At 42.8% G+C, this 13939-nt stretch overlaps 1 protein-coding gene and 1 long non-coding RNA gene across 5 annotated transcripts; both read left to right on the plus strand.

The window, feature by feature from the left end:
• The first annotated feature begins 321 nt into the window (after positions 1-321).
• Positions 322-4007, plus strand: LOC135674126 (leucine-rich repeat receptor-like serine/threonine-protein kinase BAM1). The gene is made up of 2 exons (XM_065183615.1): positions 322-2958; positions 3456-4007. Exons 1-2 carry the CDS (start codon positions 402-404, stop codon positions 3860-3862), a joined length of 2964 nt encoding a protein of 987 aa, XP_065039687.1. The 5' UTR covers positions 322-401; the 3' UTR covers positions 3863-4007.
• Positions 4008-10574: 6567 nt separating this feature from the next.
• LOC135674127 (uncharacterized) lies at positions 10575-13400 on the plus strand. Of its 4 annotated transcripts, none has more exons than XR_010513529.1 (4): positions 10575-10696; positions 11028-11303; positions 11982-12380; positions 13103-13400. It is a non-coding gene; the product is annotated as an uncharacterized LOC135674127 (long non-coding RNA). The 4 variants fall into 4 exon arrangements; XR_010513530.1 differs by lacking the exon at positions 10575-10696 and adding an exon at positions 11492-11678 and having other exon boundaries at positions 10704-11303; XR_010513531.1 differs by lacking the exon at positions 10575-10696 and adding an exon at positions 11532-11678 and having other exon boundaries at positions 10704-11303.
• The last annotated feature ends 539 nt before the right edge of the window (positions 13401-13939 follow it).

Consider the following 13939-nt stretch of genomic DNA (forward strand, 5'->3'; position numbering starts at 1 on the left):
TTCTAGTTACAGGAGTTTAGGCTTTCTCTCAAATAACATAGGAGATAATCTAGTATATAATATTTAATTTCACTAGGTTTTGTAGCATTATAAAATGGTTTTTTGAGAAACAATCATCCTATTTCTAACCATATCTGAGCACAATTTCCAGCCTCTCTCTCAATTCTGCACACAAATCAAAGATCAGAGCACAGAGAACAACAAAGACAAGAAATCTTTGGTGTGAATTCTCTTCTCTAGAAGATGCCATTCTCAGTCTCCATTTCCATTCCATGTACTTAGTAGCCTTATATTCTCCTATGTACAGTCTGTGTAAACCTCCATTATTCTCTCTCATTTCCTCCATGTCTTATTCCTACAAAACCATGTCCAACTAGGTAGATCACCAATACCTCATCAAAATGGTCCCTTCTCTTCTCCTTCTCACCTTGTTCACTGTTGTAAGTCCTACTACTTGTGCTTCACTTCAGAGTGATGCTTTGGTATTGGCTTTCATAAGAAAAGGCTTCCATTCTTCCACCCCAGAACTAGGCAGCTGGAACACTACAGACCTGAGCTCAGCTTGCTCCTGGTTCGGAGTCCGGTGCGAGCACGGCCGCGTCGTCGCCGTGGATCTCTCCAACTTGAACGTTTCTGGCTCTGCTTCGCTCGAGATCTCCGGCCTCGACTCCCTCGTCAACCTCTCGCTCGCCGGAAACCAGCTGCAAGGTGCAATCACAGTGTCCGATTTACCGAGCCTTCGATACTTGAACATCTCGTCCAACCTGTTCGACGGCGGGCTCGACTGGGACTACGCCAGCCTGCCGAACTTGGAGGTGCTCGACGCCTACGACAACAACTTCACGGCATGCTTGCCATCCGGCCTGGATGGCTCGAAGAGAATCAAGTACGTGGACCTTGGGGGCAACTACATCAGCGGGAGGATTCCGGCAAGCTATGGAAGCCTGACCAGATTGGAGTACCTATCTTTGAACGGCAACGATCTCCGTGGCAGGATTCCCGGCGAGCTGGGGAACCTGACGAGCCTCAAACAGCTTTACTTGGGCTACTACAACGTGTTCGACGGCGGCATTCCGACCGAGCTCGGCAAGTTAACCAATCTGGTCCACCTCGACCTCCCTAGCTGCGGCCTCGACGGAGAAATTCCGCCGGAGATAGGCAATCTGACCAATCTCGACACGCTGTTCCTCCACTCCAACCGGTTGTCGGGGCCTATCCCAACGACGCTCAGGAACCTAACCCGGCTGGCCCTGCTCGACCTCTCCAACAATGCACTCACGGGAGAGGTCCCCCACGAGCTCGCGGCCCTCGCCGAGCTCAGCCTGCTCAACCTGTTCATGAACCGGCTGCACGGCTCGATACCGGAGTTCGTCGCCGGGCTACCGGACCTGGAAATCCTCCAGCTCTTCATGAACAACTTCACGGGAGCCATACCGGAGAAGCTCGGCTCCAGCGGCCGGGTCCGGGTGCTCGACCTTTCGTCGAACAAGCTCACCGGTGTAGTCCCTGCCCACCTGTGTCCACTAAACGAGCTCAAAGTCCTCATCCTCTTGAACAACTTCTTGTTCGGGCCAATCCCTGATAGCTTAGGTGAGTGTTTGAGCCTCACGAGACTGAGACTTGGCCAGAACTATCTCAATGACAGCATCCCATCAGGCCTTCTTTACCTTCCCAACCTTAACTTGTTAGAGTTGCAGAGCAACTACCTCTCTGGTCTAATACCGGAGAATGATCCTAACAGGGGCCACAATCCAACCCAATTGGCGCAGCTCAACCTATCGAACAACTTGCTCACTGGTCCAATACCATCCTCCATCTCAGACCTGTCTTCGATCCAAACGTTGCTACTTGGGAGCAATCAGCTGGCCGGTCCGATCCCCGGTTCCATCGGCCAGCTACGGCGCATGGTCAAACTCGACCTGAGCAGCAATGGCCTGTCCGGCTCGATCCCGCCGGAGATCGGCAGTTGCACCCAGCTAACCTACCTTGACCTCAGCCAGAACAACCTGTCGGGCTCAATTCCAGCGGAGATTGCAGGGGTTTCGATCCTGAATTACCTGAACCTGTCGCGGAATCACTTGATCGACTCGATACCGAGGTCGATCGCGGCGATGAGGAGCCTTACCGCGGCTGATTTCTCCTTCAACGACCTGTCCGGCGAGCTGCTGGAGGCCGGGCAGCTGGGCTACTTGAACGCCTCCGCGTTCGTGGGCAATGCCGGGCTCTGTGGGCCGGCCGTGAACAACCCGTGCAAGATCACGGTCAGCCCGATCCAAGCGCAGCGCGGCGCGGGGGACTTCAAGTTGGTCTTCGCGCTGGGGCTGCTGCTGTGCTCGCTGGTGTTCGCGGCCGCGGCGGCGGTGCGAGCCCGGTCTCACCGCGGCAGCGCCGAGTGGCGGCTCACCGCGTTCCAGAAGGTGGACTTCGGCGTGTCCGACGTGTTGGAGTGCATGAAGGACGGCAACGTGGTCGGGCGCGGCGGCGGTGGGGTGGTGTACATGGGGCGGACCCGCGCCGGGGACGCCATCGCGGTAAAGCAGCTGCGGGCCGGAGGCCACGACCACGGGTTCAGGGCCGAGGTCAGGACGCTGGGAAGCATCCGCCACCGGAACATCGTGCGCCTGCTGGCCTTCTGCACCAACCAGGAGACCAACGTTCTGGTGTACGAGTACATGGGGAACGGCAGCCTGGGGGAGGTGTTGCACGGCAAGGGGGGCGGATTCCTGGGCTGGGACCGCCGGTACAGGATAGCGGTGGAGGCAGCGAGGGGGCTGTGCTACCTACACCACGATTGCAGTCCCATGATCGTACACCGAGATGTTAAGTCCAACAACATCTTGCTGGGCGCGGGGTTTGAGGCACACGTGGCGGACTTCGGGCTGGCCAAGTTCTTGCAGCACGGCGGCGCCTCTGAGACCATGTCTGCCATCGCCGGCTCCTACGGATACATCGCTCCAGGTGCGCTCATCAATCTGGCTTTTGCTCGCTGTCATCTCCCGTCTTCAGCACTCATGAGTTGATTCCTTGTTTGGATACGAGAGACCATCACATGAAGAAGAGAAGAATCTTGAGGTGATTTAGTGAGGATAGATAGCATGTTTCCTCTCCCATGCATAGGTGCTTAAGCATGAGATCTTTTGATCCTCGTGAAGGATTTTCCTGGGAACTACCAAACGCTCTACTAACATATATTCTCTCCGTCTCTATCTTACCCTTCAGATCTGCAGAAAATTTTCTCGATGGAGCTCATGCATCTAATTTCCAAATAATCACCTCTAATAGTTTTCATTATTCGGATGATTCGGTCCATCTAAATTGCTTTCTTCTTAGAATGCTTCCAATGAATCAGCATGTGAGGAAGGAATACGATTCTCCTGGTATCTGATTAGTATTAGAAGGGATTCTTTCTTCTGATCTAAATAAGTTTGGCTTTTTTGCTTGCATTGTGCACGCAGAATACGCATACACACTCAAAGTGGACGAGAAGAGCGACGTTTACAGCTTCGGAGTGGTTCTACTTGAACTCATCACGGGTCGACGCCCGGTGGGAGGCTTCGGCGACGGAGTTGACATAGTTCAGTGGGCCAAGAGTGTCACCAGCTGCAGCAGAGACAACGCCGCCGCCATTGTCGACCCAAGGCTGAGCACCGTGCCCGTTGACGAGCTGATGCATGTCTTCTTCGTGGCCATGCTGTGTGTCCAGGAGAACAGCGTGGAGAGGCCGACGATGAGGGAGGTGGTCCAGATGTTGTCTGAGTTCCCTCACCATGTCCCCGAGAACCAGTCTCCCTCTTCTTCTTCTACTGCACGTGACAAGAAGCAGACCAACTACTGCAAGCTCTTTCCGGATCTCTTGACCTAATTACTTCAAAACTGTAAAGGAATGAAGGACTTTAGTATGCACAGGTGCTTCTTCTATATGTTCCCAAGATCTGGATGCAAGTTGCAGAGGAGAACCAGGAAAACCAAGAAAGATGTACTTTGTTCAAAGGTGTATAGTGGTTGTAATCTTCATCAGATTTTAAAGAAAGCATGGCTAATGTAGTCATGCAGCTCTCTCTATGCGTGTCCATGTAGAGTCTACTTTGGCATCATAGCTATTTGCTTTTGTGAAGCTTTGCGATCTGTGGCCTCAAATTCTTTGTGAGGTCAACAGTAGTTTATGTTGGAACACTCAAGTGTGCTAGTGAAAGCACCATCACACTTTAGGCTTATGTCATCATTAGGAGGGGAGCTAATCATGCTTTGGAATTCCTAACCTTGTCCTGTGAAGTGATACTCAACCTTGTTTGCTCTTGTTTTCCCCCTTAATTTTCTTTTGGTGTTGAATTGGCTCCACCATCTGCACATGCCTCATTACAAATGATAAATAATGTATTAGAAAAATAAATTGCTAATATAAGATTTGGGAAATGAAAATATATGCTGATGTACGTACTTGTGGTGAAAAACATATTTACAACTCTGATCAACTTGGTATGAGAAATATTTGAAGTTACAAATTTGTCATGAGAAATATATATATATTTTTTTTGCAGAAGGTATGTGAAAAAAAAGGGATTTGATCCAAAAATTTATGATCTAACAAAGTATTTGCTAATGAAGCTTGCTAGTACCTTCAAAAATATGTTGGTGAGTAAGTTTGGTGCATCATCATCACACTACTATTTAAGGTATAAAATATATTGGATGTGGTATAAGATATAAGGCTTTAGGTGTTGCCATAAGAAATATTTGCAAAACCTTCAATTAGATCTAGAAATATGTTCTGTGATATAAGAAATGTGTTTGGTTGAAGAGATTGTCATTCACAATCAAATTAAGAAATGTGTTTGGTTGGCAAAGGAGAAGTGAAAATTTTCTTTTCAATTATCCTATTAAGTCGATATCAAAATATTTGATTGACTTATAAGGACTGTATTATCAACAGTTCAGACATTAAATTTTTAATGATTAGTTCTGAGTTGGGTGGTGATAGATTTGATGCTACCTCATACTTCCGAACACAGGTGCTCTTTGCAGAGTTCTTGTTACACAAAACAACAGAGACATTGTGTTCTTCACTATTTTCTGCAATACAAGTTCTTATATTTCCTAACAACTCTATTCATCCTTTCAGAAGATTGTTGTTGATAATTTACATTACTCCAACTTAATCTATTCTTCAGCATTTGCAATGTTAAGAGCCAATCATTTATTAGCAAAGTTGGCTGCAGAAGCCATTATTAAGTAAACCATATTCTCTCTCTCTCTCTCTCTCTCTCTCTATATATATATATATATATATATATATATATATATATATATATATATATATATATATATACACACATATATACATATAAATATACATATATAATATAATATAATATTATATTATATGAACAGATGGGGTGTCTATAGACAGTCCAAAGACTTCAAAGAGGGAAAAAACAGAAAAATGCTGAACTAAGCTAAGATACTCTTTTTTCTTGAGCAGAAAAGCTAAGATCTGTTTGGCTACCAACTGTGTTAAGCTAATATTCTTTTGAGCAACACATATGGGGCAGGGCTACATATGAGGAGATCTTTTGTGAGCTTTATTCAGTGGGTCTCTAGCAATTGGCCAACATAGACACTTCAGTTCTCGTGATATCTGCAAACAAACAGATTCATTTGGAGTAGGCACCACAATCATTTGGTGATGTTAGGAAGATCTTTTAGCATCGTTTATGCACCATTAAACTGTTTCATCATGCTTTTGGGTCTGCATTCCTAATTGCAGCAGCAGCAACACTTGTTGTAATTGCTTTTTATGGGATTCAGTTCAGAAGTCTTCTGTGAGTTTTACACTTGTTCATCAGTAGTAACATGAGTAATTAGAAAATGAGATGTGTTATTAGTTAGACTAGTCTCTTAAAATTACCTTTGATCTTTTATTAGATTGTATTACTACTTCTGTATGTTCCCGCTATAATCAATTGCTCCAGAATTACTATTTTCTGATCTTGTTCCAATTCTTTTTGGTAGCTTCCTTTGCCATTCACTTCTCCAAGGTTTTTTTGCCCACCTTTTCTCAAGTGTATAAGAGAAAACTAATACCTGATCTGGAAGCAGAATGCAAAGATGCTGTCTTCAGAAGACAGTTAGAAAAGACTTATCCTTCTGCAGCGAGTTCCCTATCCCTGGATACTATAACAAGCCCGAGAGGAAGTATGGCGTGAGAAGATCAACAACCTACAAAGGCAAACCCCACTCGTCTCACGTCAGAATTGAAAAGAGGAAGCACCTGATAAGAAACAAGAAGTGCAAGTGTTACTTGTGCGGGGAAGAAGGACACTTTGCAAGATAATGTCCCAATGACCGTAAAAACATCAAGAGAGTCGCTATGTTTGAACAATTAGACCTTCCTGATGATTATGAAATTTTGTCAGTACAAGAAGGGGAAAACCAGAGCGACGCAATCTACTCCATCTCTGAAGGAGAAGTTGTAGAAGACCTACAACACGGTATTCACTCATTCACCCACAAAATTTTTGCACTAAAAGAAGATAGTAGAACTTGGTGGATAGGACCCGAGTCAGGTTACCGGGCCAGAGTTCAAGTCTCCCAGACACAAGCTGAATACAGACACATATGGGAAATCAACACCGAGTTACCAGCCAATTTGGAGAAGTGCAAATGCTGCAAACGGACATCACAAAGGAGGCACAGGAGACACTGCCCCTTGTGTAAAATTACTTCATGCGGGATGTGCAGTATCTACTACTTTGATAAAAGAACCCCCGTAATGACTGAGGAACCACCAAGGTATGAACCAAGAAACTTGCTTCAGTAGCAACAGGATTATATTAATCACTGTGAAGCAGAAATTAGGAGGCTCAAGACTGTAGTAGAATCTAAACTGCAAAAGGCCAAGGAATTGGAAGAAATGCACATCCAGGTCGTAACCACTGCCCAAGAAAACCTTCGCCTACAACATGAAGTATGCGAATGGAAAAATAAGTATGATCAGCTGGAAAAAGAGGCAATGGAGGTCGACAGGTTAAGACTAGAAAGAGCTGATCTATTAAAAGAAATACAAAGATTGAAGGAAAAAGAAATTGAGGAGGATAAGGAAATCTTCGTTCTACTCGCAGACGAAACCTAGAAAGTCTTGTCCGTTAAAACCAAGGAAACAAGTGGTTCAAGGAAAACCAAAAATATGCTGTTTAATCTAAAGGTACAAATCGAAATTTCAAACATCCCCCCTTTTGAAGTTAATGCTATATTAGATACAGGAGCAACAACTTGCTGCATAGATGAAAATACCGTACCAGATGCTGCAATGGAGGAAAATCCCTACGTAATACACTTTAGTGGGATCGCCTCTAAGACAACAGCAAATAAAAAGCTGAAAGGAGGCAAAATGACCATTGGGGATAACTCGTTCAGGATCCCATATACCTATGCTTTCGCGATGAAACTTGGGGATGACATCCAAATGATAATCGAATGCAATTTTATATGGGCAATGCAGGGAGGAGTAAGGATAGAAGGTAATATCGTTACTTTTTACAAGAACCTCACTACAATTAACACACTGCCCTACATCCCAACAGCAGCGGCCATAGAAGAATTGGATCTTGAGGAAGATGACTATGTTCAGATCCAAGAAGCAGTGTTTTTCTCCGTTGAAGCCCAACAAAGTGACAATGCTATTAGGGCAAAATTTGGAAGCCTACTGGACCAACTAAAGGCCCAAGGATACATTGGGGAAGACCCCCTTAAACACTAGGAGAAAAACAAGATTCAGTGCAAACTGGAAATCAAAAACCCTGATTTCGTGGTGGAAGACAAACCCCTGAAGCATCTCACACCACAGAGCTAAGAATGCTTTTTCAAAGCATATAAGGGCCCTCTTGGAAATTAGAGTAATAAGGCCCAGCAAGAGTAAACACCGAACGACTGCCATAATTGTTAACTACGGAACAACAATTGACCCAATCAGTGGAGTAGAAAATAAAGGCAAAGAAAGAATGGTATTCAACTACAAGAGGCTGAACGACATCACGGAGAAAGACCAGTACAGTCTACCTGGAATCAACACCATTCTAAGAAAGGTCAGCAATAGCAAAATTTATTCAAAATTTGATCTTAAGTCTGGTTTTCTTCAAGTTGCTATGCACCCAGACTCAATTGAATGGACTGCCTTTTGGGTCCCTGATGGGTTATATGAATGGCTAGTCATGCTATTCGGGCTTAAAAATGCACGAGCAATATTCTAGAGAAAGATGGATGAATGCTTTAAAGGCACAAAGGAATTCATTGTAGTATACATCGATGATATACTAGTCTTCTCTGAAAATGAAAATGACCATGCCCGACACCTAGCCCAAATGCTGGAAATCTGTCAAATAAACGGCCTGGTATTAAGCCCATAAAAAATAAAGATAGCAGTCAAGGAAATAGAATTTCTTGGGGCAATTTTAGGAAACTCAAATATGAAGTTACAACCCCACATCATCAAAAGGATCACTGAATATCAGGAGGAGGACCTTACCACCAGGAGAGGTCTTAGATCATGGTTAGGTATACTCAATTATGCTCGAAATTATATACCTAATTTGGGCAGACTTTTGGGACCACTCTATTCCAAGACAAGCCCAACTGGGGAGAAAAGATTTAACGAGCAGGATTGGAAGTTGATCAAAAATATCAAAAGCCTGGTTAAAAATCTCCCAGATATAGAGGTTCCTCCAGAAGAATGCTTCATCATCCTTGAAACCGACGGATGCATGGAAGGGTGGGGAGGGGTCTGTAAATAGAAAAAATACAAAAATGACCCTCGAAACATTGAGAAAATCTGCGCCTATGCTAGTGGAAAATTCAGTCCTATCAAATCCACCATTGATATAGAAATGCATGCGGTAATGAAGACTTTGGAATCTTTATAGATATATTTCCTGGATAAAAAGGAAGTCATTATCAGGACAGACTGCCAGGCAATTATTAGCTTCTTTAACAAGTCTGCTCAGAACAAACCTTCTAGAGTTCGGTGGATGGCTTTCGTAGACTATATAACAAGAAGTGGCGTAGAGATAAAATTCGAACACATTGAAGGGACTAGTAATATCCTTGCAGACTCTTTGTCCAGACTAATAAATATTCTAATTGCAGGATGGCCAAGCGAACAAGTATTCCTGCTATTAGAAGCCACCCAAGAGGTTCAAGCACAACCAAACCCGAAAGCAGCGGCATACCACAACAAACTGTTAGTAACCTTGTCCAACAATATCAACAAAAGCTGGACGAGCTCAAATCAGAAATGCGAGGAGGAATCCCTTCTGTAAAATCAAGGCAACCGAAGGAGAGCTCAGGACCATTCAAAGAGAAGCTGCCCGCCAAGCCTGCGAAGCATTACAATGCTTCCACGACATCCACTCAGCAAAGGCAAAGAAATATCAGAGAAGGAGTGGGGGCAAGGACAATTGGTACAAAGACTGGCTACCAACTGTCCTCCAGCACCAGCAACAACCGGAAAGAGCTCTTGCACTAACCAAAGATTCCACCCAGAGGATAAATAACTTCAGTCTTTAGAAACTCGGGGAGCCGTGCATAATTGGAGTCTAGCGTCGGTGCCATTGTTTTGCGCCACTAGTTTTTACTTTACCATCCTTTTGCACTGAGCTCCGGGGAGCCGTGCATAATTGGAGTATAGCGTCGGCGCCACTGTTTTGCGCCACTGGTTTTTACTTTACCATCCTTTTGCACTGAGCCCCGGGAAGCCATGCATAATTGGAGTCTAGCGTCGGCGCCCCTATTTTAGTAAAGGCAAGATAGAAAACTTTGACAAAGGGTGTCGATGGGGACCAATGATCACCCGACCCTCTACCTTAGTTTCTCTATATAAGTCTTAGTTCAGCTCATTACAGAGCAGTCAGAAAACATATGAAGTTCTACTTTGAGTTTCAAGTGATAAATCTGTAAGTTTCTTTCTAATTCTTCGTACCTATCTCTGCTTTTATTTCTTGAATATAGTTTAGTATTCAGTTCAACGAATACTTTGTGATTATGGTATCAGCACGTGGGAAGGACCTTCGTGTCGGTTGACAGTCTTTTTGATGATGATAAAAAAGTGAATGATAGATATTCTTCAAATAATAATCTTAAGAAAAATAGAATACTTTATCATGTGATTCAATTATTTGATTTCAGCAGAAACAACACAGTGAATTCTGAGAGGGAATTGTTCATATAAGCGACGAATGCGAGATTCAATCATTACCTGCCAAGCTAGCTATCACCTTCAAGAATTATTCACAGTTAATGACATGCTATTTTAGATTAACTAAGGCATGAAGCTTTGCTTCATATTGATTGATGTTCATGTGCTTTACAAGTAAGATCCTGAGATAGCAGAAAATTCAACATCTCAACATATAAAACCAAGAAAGATCATGCAATTAGTTTGTCACTCAATCCACCTGTTGGCAAAGATAGCTTGTACATCTTTGTAGGCTTTAATTTCATTCGGGACATCGTCATTACATTGAAAAAGAAGTCATCTCTTCTTTTGATGAGCCCACCTTCTGCATCATATTCTTTCTCTTTGAAGCAAAGGGTGGGTGCACATCATTTGTTTGCGGTACCAATTGGATCTTTGCAGTTCTTCAGTGTTTCTTTGCCTCCGCATGTGCTGCATAAATCAGCTGTGTGTCTCTGACAAAAGCCTCAGGTTATGGATCACTTCAACTCTTCCTTCCTCTTCTTTGGTTTTTCCTGTCATGCATGTTCTTGGCTTTCAGTGTTCTTTCATTCTCTCTCTGATATCCTCCTAATAGTTCCTTGATGGCATCTGTTCATGTGGTTCCATCACTCAAATGTGGTTTACATAATGATTATTCGTCACCTTCCTTTGCAGCTTTTCATCTGTAAAAATAAAGATCAAAACTTGCTTTATGTGCATTTACCTTTATCAGATTTGACTGTAATGCACTTGTGCTTGTGGCAATGACCAATCCACCCTTTCTTCTGACTACTGTTAGAGCTTGGTGAACTCATCACAGGAACACAAGAAGCAAATGGAGAGCATAAAGTTGGGCAGGCACAGGAAAAGCGTTCGGGAGATTCCCAAGTGTTGGCATGCTTTTGGGGCCTTCATTAACACAGTTTGTAAGTTGATGTACAACGAGATCAGAGCAATCTGGGCTTAAACATCAATTATTCTTTCCTTGATAGTTAAGCTACAGCAAAGCCAAGCTGACACTGGCATCAGATTACATGACAAAGGCCTTCTCAAGAAGCTCCGGTGTTGGATCATCATCTGTGGCCTTGGTTTCAAGGTTAGCTATTTTTCTTCCATTTCCTTGCTTTTTTGTTTCTTATCCATTAGTTTCAAATCATATTTCTTTTTTGTATTTTAACTTTTAAGGAATTGATACCTCTGATTTGAGGAGAGATCTAACTAAATTGAATTTACTCATTCATTTCTTTTATGCTAATTTCTGATGTTATCATCTGCTCTGAGCAGCATGAACTTGCATTAAAATGTTGCTCTCGAGCTTAAACAGATGATTCCATGATGTAATTTGAGAATGAGGAGCAGAAAATCTAGATCCAGATAGCAGCCAACTCGGAACAATTTAGCTTGTGGTGTTTTTGCCTGACTGACTTCTCTCCTAAAACAAATTCTCAATCAAAGTTATCACAACATTCAGGTAGAAAACATAACCTTCTCTTCTTCTTCAGACGATAGCATAGCGTGATCATACCAACGAAATATATTTTGTTCATCATAAGTTATATATCAAATTCCTTTTTCCTTTTTACAAAGAAAACAACTTGTGTCAGCAAAAGGAGTCCTCCAATGCTGTTTCATTCGAGTTTTCGACCGTAGGAATTTATTGTCATGCTGATAAATTTCCTATTTCTCATGTCATGCTGATTCTAGTTTCTATGTGTTCTTAGACGATGTTGTCATTTCCTTTTCCTTCAACACGTAAAACTTGTTGTGGTCACAGAGAATTTAAAGTTAGCACAAGGCTAGTCATGGTGGTCTCTCGTGCCACGCTGAGCCAATCCTGAAACCGGAGCACGTTGGAGAAGGAAGGAAGGAAGGAAGGCCTCGGTCGTTGCAGAGCAGCACCATGAATGGCTTCGGCGACAGGACAAAGATTTGGCATGACAACTCCACTCCATCAGGAACAAGCGACAGGAATGCAGCATGGAAGGACTTCGGCTCATCCATGAGTGCACTCTCCTTCGGCTTCCTTGCAACGGCGATCTTGGTGTCCATGTTCCTAATCATGGCAATCTTCGAACATTTACTTCGATCGAGAGCCTCTAGTCCACCACCCCAATCCAATGCTCATGGAGAACTGGATCAGATGCATTCGGAGAAGATCAAGAAGTCGCAAAATGTAAGTTCGGTCGATTGCTAATGTCTTGCAATGGTGGAATAGCTTAGACTAACTACTGAGAATTTTCATATTTTCTGACAGGAGATAATAATAAATACTCTATCAACAATTAAAATGAAATGGAATATTTAATCCCACATCCAGAAGAATAATGACAGCTAAAAGAAGAATGATATTTTTCCGATGTCTGAGGTGCTTTGCTGGGGTTGGAAAATAGGTGGAGATGATCAATGAACAACTAATTTTAAATTTAGATTGAGTTTCACATCCGGAAGAATTTTGAGGATATAGTTGTGAGATATTTCACATTTTTGAAGCCTTTTTTTTTTTAATCATGTTGGATAATTGGAGATAATCTATGAATTTAATATTAAATGATGATGGAGGAATTAATTCGGCATCTAGGAGAAACATCAACCGAGTCTTTTCACATTTTTTTTTATCAAGTTGGAAAAGAGAAGATTTAATAATCCCACGTCTAGAAGAATGCCAACTTTTTTTATGATGATATCAGTGATTTATTGATTTATAGTTTCAAGCCTTCAGCAAACATGAATCCTACAAAGAAGCTCCTCCTTTCCTTTCTGCACCCTTTCACTCCCACATTGTACATTATTAAGATGTTGTTTTTTACATGGATTCATTCTGTAAGCCCTGCCTAACCTTTTTTTTTTTTTTATCACCTGTAAATAAAATTAATTCTGATCTATATGTTGTTACAGGTGGCACCTTTGGATTCGGTCGAGTTCTCGGTCTTGATGCCAGGGCAGCATTATCCAACCTACATTGCTCAACCAGCTCCTCTCCCTTGCCCAAGAGAAGGCATCATCAGTTGGCCTTCTCATGACCACCATGCTTTGGCTTCTCCCTAGCTTTTCTCAGAGAATCCCCAATTGATCCATTCATGTCTTCCACAAGCTCATACGCTTATTTGTGTGAGGCCTTCCTTCAACAACACTTTCTCATTCCTATCAATCACCCCATCAACAAAGAACAGATATTAAATGGTGTTTCCCAGTCCGACTGCCATGTATTCTTCATTCTCTGTTCAGCAGATTAGAATCATGCTCCTCTTCTCCTGCAGCTTTTTAAGTGCTAAATCTGGCTAATTGCTATAATTTTCTTCTTTTTTTTTTCCAGAGGAAATGAAATAGAACATCACAGTAGCAATAAACACTAGAGGAAAAAGAAGGGAGGACAAGAGAAAAGAAAGGAAAAAATTTGTCCTTAAAACATTTTAGCATTGAGTTCGAATATTTAAATTATTACGCAGACTGAGATCAAAGTGGCAAAAACAATTCAGTAGATTCACTCCACAAATCATTCCGAAGATGATCGTAAACTAAAGATTCATTAACCAGCTTGTCCGCAAAGATTACTCACCATCTGTTGGCGATTTTTATCTCAGCTACGCAGCTGATTTAAAGTCAAATCAGCATGCAACCCATCACTAACCTGCTGTAGTTCTACTAATGCATCTCATTGACAGGAATTAATTATACATTATCACTGTAAAGAAGTTGCTACACTTGCCACATTTGGTGGTCAAACAAATGTTT

The sequence above is a fragment of the Musa acuminata genome, chromosome BXJ1-5, assembly GCF_036884655.1.
Source record: "Musa acuminata AAA Group cultivar baxijiao chromosome BXJ1-5, Cavendish_Baxijiao_AAA, whole genome shotgun sequence".
Taxonomy (NCBI): domain Eukaryota; kingdom Viridiplantae; phylum Streptophyta; class Magnoliopsida; order Zingiberales; family Musaceae; genus Musa; species Musa acuminata.

Coding starts and splice junctions, on each gene's coding strand:
- LOC135674126 (XM_065183615.1), top strand. CDS start 402: ATGGTCCCTTCTCTTCTCCTTCTCACCTTGTTCACTGTTGTAAGTCCT. Junction 2,959..3,455: donor CTACGGATACATCGCTCCAG/GTGCGCTCATCA, acceptor TTGTGCACGCAG/AATACGCATACACACTCAAA.